The 11,479-nt window shown below is 43.2% G+C and overlaps 1 protein-coding gene and 1 non-coding gene across 2 annotated transcripts; both read right to left on the reverse strand.

The window, feature by feature from the left end:
- Positions 1-7,100: 7,100 nt before the first annotated feature.
- COX7C (cytochrome c oxidase subunit 7C) lies at positions 7,101-11,426 on the reverse strand. The gene is made up of 3 exons (XM_073655022.1): positions 11,238-11,426; positions 8,461-8,594; positions 7,101-7,178 (listed from the first exon to the last, which is right to left on the reverse strand). The coding sequence occupies exons 1-2, from the start codon at positions 11,313-11,315 to the stop codon at positions 8,478-8,480; spliced, it is 195 nt and encodes a 64-aa protein (XP_073511123.1). The 5' UTR covers positions 11,316-11,426; the 3' UTR covers positions 7,101-7,178; positions 8,461-8,477.
- LOC141175011 (small nucleolar RNA Z39) lies at positions 7,602-7,665 on the reverse strand. Its single transcript, XR_012253004.1, has one exon. It is a non-coding gene; the product is annotated as a small nucleolar RNA Z39 (small nucleolar RNA).
- Positions 11,427-11,479: the final 53 nt, after the last annotated feature.

Here is an 11,479-nt window from a genome sequence, read left to right on the forward strand (position 1 = left end):
AGTGACATTTTACAATAAAACTAAACTTAATAGAACAAATCTGATTATAACGCTACAGATGGTTACATTGTAGGGGGTTCAAGTCCAATTTTACAATAGACTGCTAAAATAATTTACCGCAAATTAAAGTTTTACCAATGCCTGCAATCTGTAGATCACCAGTTTTGTCTTGCTTTTACAGAACTTTTAGGCTTCATGTAGTTTTTACATTCTGGAGTGTTGGAAATGGCACAATTTTTTTCCCCTATTTAGAGCCAAGTACAGGAAAAAAAATCAATCAATCAATAGAATTTTACATTTGGGGGGTGGGAGGTGATGAGGGAATCGCCACTATATCGCATTGCAGATTTGACCATATTGAGCTACAGCAATTATCCTTAAAAATGTGATATTATGCAGTTTAGAAAGTCCTGTTTTGGCTTAAATACAATCATGTGATTATGTCCTTTAACCCCGAAGGTGGTTTGCACGTTGACCAGACCAATTTTTACAATTCTGACCACTGTCACTTTTTGAGGTAATAACTCTGGAATGCTTCAACGGATCCCCCTGATTCTGAGACTGTTTTTAATGACATATTGCACTTCAGGATAGTGGTAAAAATATTTGATATGATTGGCATTTATTTGTGAAAAAAATCTGAAATTTGGCAAAAACTTTGAAAATGTAGCAATTTTCAAACTTTGACTTTTCATGCCCTTAAATCAGAGAGATATGTCGCACAAAATAGTTAATAGATAAAATTTCCCACATATCTACTTTACATCAGCACAATTTTGAAACCAAAATTTTTTTTTTGTTAGGAAGTTATAAGGGTTAAAAGTTGACAAATGATTTCTAATTTTTCCAACAAAATTTACAAAATCTTTTTTTTTTTTTGGGACATCACATTTGAAGTGACTGAGGGGCCTTTATGACTGGTGATACTTTGGGGTATTTCCTTTCTAAAAACCACATTCAAGAAGTTTATTAACCCTTCAGGTGCTTCACAGGAATTTTTGGAATGTGGAAGAAAAAAAATGAACATTAAAATTTTTTTCCACAAAAATTTTCCTTTAGACCTAATTTTTTTTTATTTTCGCAAAGGTAACAGGAAAAAATGGATGCCAAAATTTGTTGTGCAATTTCTCCTCAGCATGTGGATACCCCATATGTGGGAGAAAATGACTGTTTGGGTGCACGGCAGGGTTCGGAAGGGAAGGAGCGCCATTTGACTTTTTGAATGTAAAATTTGCTTGAATAATTAGCGGACGCCATGTCGCGTTTGGAGAGCCCCTGATGTGCCTAAACAGTGGAAACCCCACAAAAATGTTTTTTAGCCACAAATTGTTTATTTTCAAAGGAGTAACAGGAGAAAATGGACTCCCAAAATTTGTTGTGCAATTTCTCCTGAGGACACACATACGACATATGTGGGGGAAAACTATTGTTTGGGTGCACGGCCAGGCTCAGAAAGGTAGTGACATTTTGGAACGCAGACTTTGATGGAATGGTCTGTGGGTATCATATCGGGTTTGGAGAGCCCCTGATGAGCCTAAACCGGGGCCCCACAAGTGACCCCACTTTGGAAACGAGACCCGTCAAGTAATTTATTTAGATGTGTGGTGAGCACCTTGAACCCACAGGTGCTTCACAGAATTTTACAACATAGATCTGTAAAAATGAAAAAAAAAAAAATTTTTCCAACAAAAATGTTGTTTTAGCCCCAATTTTTTTCATTTTCACAAGTCTAGCAGGAGAAAATGGACCCCAAAATGTGTTGTGCAATTTTTCTTAGGTACGCAGATACCCCATTTGTGGTCAAAAACTACTTTTGAGGCACAGTGCAAAGCTTAGAAAGGAAAGAGATTAGTTACTTACCGGTAACGGGATTTCTCGGAGACCATGACAGCACCACGAGAGAGGGAATCCGCCCACCAAGGACAGGAAACCTACAGGCTTAAAAGGGGGCCGCCCTCCCTCTCGCCTCAGTTTGGCTTACAGAGCATTGAGAGGACCGTCCAGTTAGTAGACATAGCAACATAATCATGAAACAAACAGTATATACATTTTCTTACAACACCAATGTGTGAGAATAAAGAATGAAAACAGATAAGTGCTCCCAAAAAGGGGTGAAGGGAGGGAATATAAGGGTGCGGTCATGGTCTCCGAGAAATCCCGTTACCTGTAAGTAACTAATCTCTTTATCGGTCGACCATGACAGCAACACGAGAGAATTGCAGAGATGAAGATTCTAGGGAGGGACCACCGCTTGGAGCACCCTTCTCCCAAATGTGAGGTCAGACGAAGTACCCAGATCTAGTCTATAGTGCTTATAGAAGGTAGATGGAGAAGACCAGGTAGCAGCCTTACATATGTCCTCCATCGAGACGCCAGACCTCTCTGCCCATGAGGTTGCCACCGCCCGGGTAGAGTGAGCTTTCAGGCCACGCGGTGCTTCCTCTCCGCTGGATACATAGGCTAGCGTAATGGCCTCCCTAATCCATCTAGCTATGGTGGATCTAGAGACCTTGAGCCCCTTCCTAACCCCCTAATAGGAGATAAACAAGGAACTCTCTCTCCTAAAGGGCTGAGTGACAGCAAGGTACCTAACCACACACCTTCTCACATCTAAAGCATGGAAATCTGCTTCTGATTACTAGGGTTCGGGCAAAAAGAGGGTAATATTACTTCCTGAAGTCTATGAAACCGGGAAGCTACCTTAGGCAAGTATGCTGGATCTGCTCTAAGAATTATTCTGTCGTCCAGGACCTGGGTGACGCCGAGTCGCGGTGACGTCATCGGGCCGCGACTTACCGAAACCCGGAGGTACGCGCCGCGCGAGGATGCATGCCGTCAGCGCTCCCTCAGGTAAGCCGCGCTTTAGCGATGCACCGCGCTGCGTTCACCCAGGGCAGGGCGGGGGACACAATCACCTTGGCCCTCTCCCCCCCCCCCCATACTTACGGAGGGTGATGGTGGGCTGTCACCCCCAGTCGGAATGCAGACCCCACCGCACTTTTGGGGCTCAGCCAGGGCCTACACTCCCACGGGAGGCGCACCTGGCTGAGGCAGAAAAGGGGATGCCACCCCAGACAGGGGTGCAGCCCCACTGCAGAAGGAACCCCGAGTGCCTCAGGATACTGTGCATCTCCCATATAGGGGCGCACGAGCATAGGCCAAATGCTGGAGCTGCCGTCCCCAGACATGGGCGCAGGATCGACAGCCGTCGCCATCCACGTTTTTCGCCTGCGACCGGCTTCCTCCATCAAGGACAGGAAACCAAACTGAGGCGAGAGGGAGGGCAGCTCCCTTTTAAGCCAGTAGGTTTCCTGTCCTTGGTGGGCGGATTCCCTCTCTCGTGGTGCTGTCATGGTCGACCGATAAAAAGAGCCATATTGGAGTTCAGATTTTGCTGGACTGGTTTGAGGGTGCCATGTCACATTGGTAGAGCCCCTGAGGTGCCAGAACAGCCCACTCCCCATAAGTGACCCAATTTTACAAACTACACCTCTCAATGAACTCATCTAGGGGTGCAGTGAGCATATTGACAACAGGTGGATCACAGAATTTTATACCATTGAGCAGTGAAGAAAAAAATAATTACACTTTTATCACCAAAATTGTGTTTTAGCCCCAGATTTTACATTTTCATACTGGGAACATTTTCATACTGGGAAATGGGTAAAAATGGCACCAAAAATTGTCCCACAATTTCTGAATGTAGAAATACCCCACATGTGGCTGTACGATACTGCTTTGCCAAAACCCGAGATTCAGGAAGGACGGAGCGCCATTTGCCTCCTGGAGTGAAGATTTTTCTAGAATAGTATGCAGACTCGATAAACAGAGCTAGAATAGCAGAATTCCCCCTCAAGTGACCCCATTTTTGAAATGATACCCCTTTTGGATTCATCTACAGGTGTAGTGACGATTTTGACTATGGGTCTTTTCCAGAAACAAGCAGTAGCGAATGTTGCGGAGTGAAAATTGCAAACTGCCGCATTGTAGTGACCAGTAAGCTATGCCCAGCTCATGCTTTTGGAGACATGCACCTGTAAATTAGGCAGGCTCTCATTGCTACAGAGATGCCAAACATGTGGATGCCATCTGCGGTTAAGGCACACTGGGGCTCAGAAGGAAGGGGACATTGATTTTGGGAGTGCAGAATTTGCTCAGTATCTTTTGGAGGGGCAATGAGCCATGGCGCTTTTCCAAAGCCTTTGTGCTACCAGTAATGTGGAAGCATCTATATTTCCAGTAACAGACAACGGACCTTATTCTTAGACTTTACTCTTCGGGTCGGTGCAATTACAGCAATAGCAGATTTAGATCAGGATTTTATGTTTGGCAGCTGTCACACACTAAAAGACTATTGCAAAAACTATTTTTTGCATCTCCATATTTTAAGAGCTATAGTTGTTTCCATATTTCGGCCGACACTCAGGTGGGGGCTTGATTTTTGCGGGACAACTTGACGTTTTTATTGGTACCATTTTTTGAACATGACATTTTTTGATCGCTTTCTATTCTGATTTTTGGGAGGCAGAATGAACAAAAACAAAAAACAAAACAGTAATTCAGGAATTTTTTTTTTTTTAACTTGTTCCGCGTGTGGCAAAATTGATAAGGCAGCTTTATTCTTCGGGTCAGTACGGTATCGCCTTTTAAAGAGAACCTGGCATCAGGACTTTATACCCAAACTAATAGCATGTATATAAAGGGTGATGTAGCGCTGAGTAAATCTTTACCTTTCTTGTTGAAATCTGTTTTGCAGCTTTAGAGAAATCCATAGTTGAGATTGTATGCTAATAAGTTACAAGTGCACTGGGCGAGCGCTGCACTTACAGCTCCTGCTCCCTCTCCATTGCCTGGTCACTGAAACATGAGTGACCTAGAGACAGGAGGCAGGCAGGGAAAAAGGCAGAGGACAGCTTTAAGTGCAAGTTAATCAGCATTAAACACCTTTATATACACGTAATTAGTTTGGTGTATAAAATCCTGATGAGATTCTTTTTAAATAATTGTTTAACCCCTTTACCCCCCCAAGGTGCTTTGCACGTTAATGACTGGGCCAGTTTTTACAATTCTGATCACTGTCACTTTATGAGGTAATTACTGTGGAACGCTTCAATGGATCCCCCTGATTCTGAGACTGGTTTTTCGTGACATATTGTACGTCATGATTGTGGTAAAATTTCTTCAAAATCATTTGTGTAAAAAACAGAAATTTGGTGAAAATTTTGACATTTAAATTTTTATGCTCTTAAATATGTCACACAAAATAGTTAATAAATAACATTTCCCACATGTCTACTTTACATCAGCACAATTTTGGAACCAAAATCCAAAATATATTTTTTTCTTTTTACTAGGGAGCTATACGGATTAAAAGTTGAACAGCGATTTCTCATTTTCCCAACAAAATTTACAAAACTTTTTTTTTTTTTTTTTAGGGACCGGATCACATTTGCTTTCACTTTGAAGGGTCTTTATAACAGAAAATACCCAAAAGTGACACCATGCTAAAAACTGCACCCCACAAGGTGCTCAAAACCACATTCAAGAAACCCTTCATGTGCTTCACAGGATTTTTTGGAATGTGGAAGAAAAAAAAAAAATTAACATTTAACTTATTTCATAAAAATGTTACTTTAGACCCAATTTTTTTTAATTTTTGCAGGGGTAACAAAGAATGGACCCCAAAATTTGTTGTGCAATTTCCCCTGAGCACGCAGATACCCCATATGTGGGGAAAAACACTAGGCGCACGGCAGGGCTCGGCAGAGGAGCGAGATTTGACTTTTTGAATATAAAATTTGCTTGAATAATTAGCAGATGTGCCCCTGATGTGCCTAAACAGTGGAAAACCCCCACAAGTGACACCATTTTGAAAACTAGACCTCTCAGGGAACTTATCTAGATGTGTGGTGAGCACCCTGAGCCCCCAAGTGCTTTACAGAAGTTTAACAAGGAGCCGTGAAAATAATAATAAAAAAATAAAAATAAAAAAAAAAATCACTTTTTCCACAAAAATGATGTTTTAGCCCCAATTTTTTTTTATTTTCACAAGGGTAAGAGGAGAAAATGGATCCCAAAAATTTTGTTGCAATTTTCCTGAGTACGTTAATACCCCATATGTGGGGGAAATACACTGTTTGGGCGCACAGCCGAGTTCAGAAGGGAACATTTGGGCTCTATCGCTAGCCGCTCACAGGCATCACGTGACCCCCGGCTCTGAGATCCGCTGACGTCACAAGTGCTGGCAGCAGCCAGGGGTCTCTGTCTTCTGCGTTCCACGGTGGATGATGTGTGGGGTAACCCCACACATCACACCCAGCATCCACAGCGCTCTGCCTCCCCCCATTCATTGGGAAAGTGCACGGTGGATGTTGGGTGTGACGCGGCGGGGGGAGAGGGGGGTGTAACCCCGCCCACAACCTAGCAGACACCATGGGGACCCCAGCGCTGAGTCACGCCTCACTTGATGGGGTGGGGTGGAAGAGCAACGTAAGGTATTTACAAAAATCAGGATAATAAAATACTGGACTTTAAAAATATGGCTCAGACATAAGACAAGACACCGATCTCAGAGAAAGCTCAAAAATCATTGCTCAAATTAGCTGTTAGAATATTCTTTGGGAAGTGTTTATCATTTCCACATTTTCTTTATTTGGGAAAGTGGTAATAGTGCAAAGTTCTTGTGGGTTTTCTATGAGGATTTTGGTGGTGTAGATTTCTGGCACACCATAAATGCTGGCGATTGCTGCATTAGACAGATCTCAGGGTTCAATTAAACTCATGCAACACAAAGGCCACATAGGAGAGAAAAAAAGTGATGTGTGAGCATGCTTTACCTTACATTTTACTCATTTAAATCGCTGTATGTTCTTGGCCCAGTGGGCCACTCGTTGTTCCTATCTTTCTATATGTGCCCACTGAAGATCACCCTTTGGACCCTTGAGCCAAGAACGAGCAGAGATTCAAATAACTCGCAGCTTTTCCCACAAAACCTATATCTCCATCTGCCTCCATAACACAATGCCAGAATATTAGAACAGCAATTTTATGGTGATAAGTTCCCTACCATCACATACATTAATAAAGGAAACAAAGCAGAGAACTGTGTAATTAATTTATTTACAACCCATGTCTAGCATGGTGGAATATTTAGATTTTCTTCAGACGGTACACTGCACCTGAAAAACAAAAAAAATATTTGGAATGAGGGAAAAAATAAACCACTAACTCTTTTGCAAACAATAAATCTCTAAGGCCATGTTCACTCTTCTGCATAAAACAGGACACATCTGAATGGAATACAAGCAAATTAACATCCAAAATAGATCCGTTGCACACACGCCAAGGGGCAATATTAATCATGGATTCCATTATGGGTCAGTTTTTAGAGCGGATGTAGTTCTGCACTCTGGGTCTTTTCTTCTGTTGTAAGAACAGACACATAACAGATCCCAATTGGACCCTTTAATCCATAAGGTCTCTCTGCTTCAGTTAGGCAACAAATCATTTTGATGTCAATTTCATTTGTGTCTTCCACAAATCTGACCGGATAAACAATATGTCAAGATGGAAGTGTGAGCATGGCCTAAGAAAATGAGATGTGCATCAGAAAGCGTTTACAGTATCATGAATTGTCATACAGTTACATGTCATCATCACATGCACATACGCATTTATTGGAAACCTGCATTTCTCCAGTCCTCAAGACAGAATCTGCTGGTGTCTGTAGTGCGGAGACCATCTACAACTGAAACTGATGGATCAGTCATACAATGTTACTACCGACATGCCGTGCTACTCTTCCCATCACATCTGCTACATAGACTCCTAATGGACGAGAGCAGATATTTTCAGATGTGATTTACTCAGTGTAAATGGTATCAGTAATTATTAGAATTACTGCAAGTTCATTCATACGTCCCATTCCATCAGCCAGAAGCGTGATCTGTGGCTGCTGGAACTGGTGAGGAAATACCACCTCTTAACTGCCTCCACAGAGTGATGTTGTGCCATACCAGCAGATCAAATGTACCGCTAGAGGCGGTACTCCCTCTCCCATTCCAGCGGCCACTGATCAGGTCGTGGATGATGGATTGGGATGTGGACACTTATTGCCAACTCTAGTAATTAGCTCTATTGTAGATATCCAAATGAAGAGCTCACAGGAACACATGCAAACTAAAGAAGCGATGAGCATTTCTAGTTTGTAGAGGCATGGTAAAGCAAATACTTACATTTTGTCCATCAGATCACTTTCCAGTGGTGTTCGGACCACAGATATATATTGCATTTCTGTTCTTGAAATAACTAGCTTTTAAGAATTAAAATCCTGCAGTTACACTAAAATGGCGATCAATGATGAGAGGAGCGGCCATATAATTTATGACAGCCAGGACTGGAGCTGCACAGGATCCAATAGACTAAACACTACAAGTGTCAGCACCACACACCGTCACATACCTTTACATTCTCATCAGTTACTTCTTCAACAGTTGATGTCTGACAATGATAAAGGGAAAAGTGAAACCGCTGCCGAAGAAAACTGTCATCATTGCTAGAAGCCTCCATTTGTTCTCAACAGAGAAGGGAAGGTTCTGGAGAGAAAGCAATGAAAAAAACAAAAACACAATGAGAGAAGGGCGAAGCCAAAACAACGCTTTACATCAGAACATGACAAAGTGCATGCGTGTGGTGACCGATCGCTGTCATTAGCTTATTAGGTTATCACAACAGGAAATGATGAGCCTGAAAGGGAACCTCACAAAGTTTTTGTCACCTAATCTAGAGCAGCATGATGTAGAGAAAGAGACCCTGATTCCAGCGACTTACTGGGCTGAAGCAGTGAATTTATCAAAACTCCAGAAAATTATCACTAAAGGACTAGTAAATCTACTACCATGTAGTATAACCCCATAACCACAGACTGGCAGTTTGTGTACACTGTGCATAGGCAGAAACCTGCCAATCAGTGGTGGTGGGGTTATACAGAGCTCAGCAGGGAACTAATAGATAAGCAGCAGATAAAACTGAACTCATCAAAACTATAGCAAGCGGGCAATTAAGTAACATCGCTGGAATTAGGGTCTCTGCCCCTACATCATGCTGCTCTCAAATTACATAGCAGAAACCTGCTGACAAATTCCCTTGAGCTTGCAAGACAACACTCATGTTTGCACTTTCCTTATCTTGAGTTCTCAAAGGAACAGGAGAAATCACCCCCCCACCCCCTTAAGATCCTAAGTTTATGCTAACATTAGGGGAATAGAGTAGAACTTCCAAGCAGAAAACCTTCATAACATCAGCACAATTGAGTTAAAATGAAATCTGTCAGCAGGGTCCTAGTAATAGACCTGCAGGCACTCAATGGCCCCATTCATTGCTCAAGGGGCTGTCAAGACTATTGCAGCGCTCAGCTGTTGCCACCAGTCCCATGAAAGAATTGAGCAGTGGGATGCATGCTGGTCCAGCGGGACAATCCACACAGCCAAGCATAATCTGATACAGATGACCTGTCCCAAGTATCAGTACAGGAGTAGTGAACAACCCCTTTAAGGGTACACTTGTCACCAGTCCTAAGTCTCCATAGTGACAGGCTGCACCGTCCGATCAGGGCTGCCAACCATCCAGAAATTTCAGGCCAGTCTCTAAAACTAGAGCACTTTTTTTCCTTGTCCGTAATAAAAAAAAATTGCCGCATCCATGATTATTTTTGAAGATGGAGAAACTTACACAGGTCGTTATGAGTATAATGTCATCCTTGTAGTGTTCACAGTGACTGCGGATCATTTTATATCAGAATTAGGGACTGCAGACACGAGTCACTTAAAGGGAATCTGTCACCTCCCAGCACTTATCAGACCGCTAATATGGGCATACAGGTGATAGAATTGGGAATCTATACTTACAAGTGTGCCTCATATTATAGGTCTTGTTGCAGTGATATGGCTTTTTATTCTTTACAGTTTTTGACGCTTGTGGGCCGGGAAGAAATCCTCGCCTCCTGAGGTAATTATATTTTTTCCCCCCTCCCCTGCACATCACAGTAACTCACCGGCACTTAGGCACAACATACTGGATCATAGACGGGAGGATAAAGCGCGCCATGCGTACAAGGTAAATTGCGCAGGAGCTGGATCCGGCCACGGGAACTGCATGTCACAGGGAGCTGTGACATGCAGAAGAGGGGGGAAAAAATTATAATTACCACAGGAGGTGGGGATTTCTATCTGATCCCCCGGCCTGTAAGCGTCAAAAACTGTAAAGAATAAAAAGCCATATCACTGCAACAAGACCTCTAATATGAGGCATACATACATTTCTATCACCTTTATGCCCATATTAGAGGCCCGATAAGTGCCAAAAGTGCAACAGATTTCTTTTAAAACATCAATGGTTTATTACGGTTTTCGAATGTGTTCGAAGGAAATAAAAAAACAAAACACCGTCGCTCTTATTCATTCTCGTCTGGACTACTGCAACTCTCTTCTGATCGGTCTCCTTTGAACCAAAGTCTCCTCTCCAATCCCTTCTGAATGCAGCAGCCAGGGTCATATTTCTGTCCAGTCACTTCACCAATGCCTCTACCCTGTGCCAGTCATTACACTGGTGACCCATTTACTACAGAATACTATATAAAATCATCTCTCTAACCCACAAAGCTCTCCACAGTTCTGCACCACCCTATATCTCATCCCTCATTTCTGTCTATCACCCTACATGTGCCCTCTGTTCTGCAGTTGATCTAAGACTAACATCCTCATTAATCCAAACTTCACACCTCCGTCTCCAAAACTTACCTCATGCTGCGCCAGTTTTCTGGAATGCACTGCCCCAAACAATGCATCATTTAGCCCCCATGTTTTTAAACACATCTGTTTAGACAAGCCTATCACCTCAACTCACCAACCCAACTCTCCCCTGTCCCCTCTATTGTTGTAGTGTCTTTATTAATCGCTGCAGAGTATGTTGCTGCGATATAAATAAAATTATTATTATGATGATGATTGTCCGTGACATGAAAAGCTTTTCTGCAGCCGATCAGATTGGAGTCTGTACAGACAGCGCTGCAGGTGCCGCATCACACACAGCTCCTCGTACTAATGTCCGCCATCACCATTGCAGCAGATCACTGTCCGCACATACGCGGTGAGGAGACCGCCCCGCCCAGTGAGGCCGCACAGATCATAGGCCGCAACAGTCTACCACACTACCCGCCATTACGCGCTCCCCTCACGTACCTTGCCCGGGCCCTCCTCATAGTGGCCGCTACGGCGGATGGCAGAAGTGGTGAACCTGCGCACTGCCTGACCGAACATGATGGCAGACAAGGAGACACTGCACACCGGCCGTAACCTACAGCTCTACTAAGCTTCCGCTACAGCCGGGGGGTGGAGCAGGAAGCGCTACACTGCTGCCGTGCAGGTGCATGCTGGGATGTGTAGTTTCTGACTGCTCTCTCATCCATCAGTTATTATAGTAG

Source organism: Phyllobates terribilis, unplaced genomic scaffold (genome assembly GCF_046119375.1).
Source record: "Phyllobates terribilis strain yellow unplaced genomic scaffold, ASM4611937v1 Scaffold_1__5_contigs__length_1240528914, whole genome shotgun sequence".
In the NCBI taxonomy this organism is placed as follows: domain Eukaryota; kingdom Metazoa; phylum Chordata; class Amphibia; order Anura; family Dendrobatidae; genus Phyllobates; species Phyllobates terribilis.

Excerpts from the sequence above, each read along its gene's own strand:
- COX7C (XM_073655022.1), bottom strand. The coding sequence starts at position 11,315 with ATGTTCGGTCAGGCAGTGCGCAGGTTCACCACTTCTGCCATCCGCCGT. Across the intron at positions 8,595-11,237 it reads ATGAGGAGGGCCCGGGCAAG|AACCTTCCCTTCTCTGTTGA; the intron begins GTACGTGAGGGG and ends CTTTCTCTCCAG.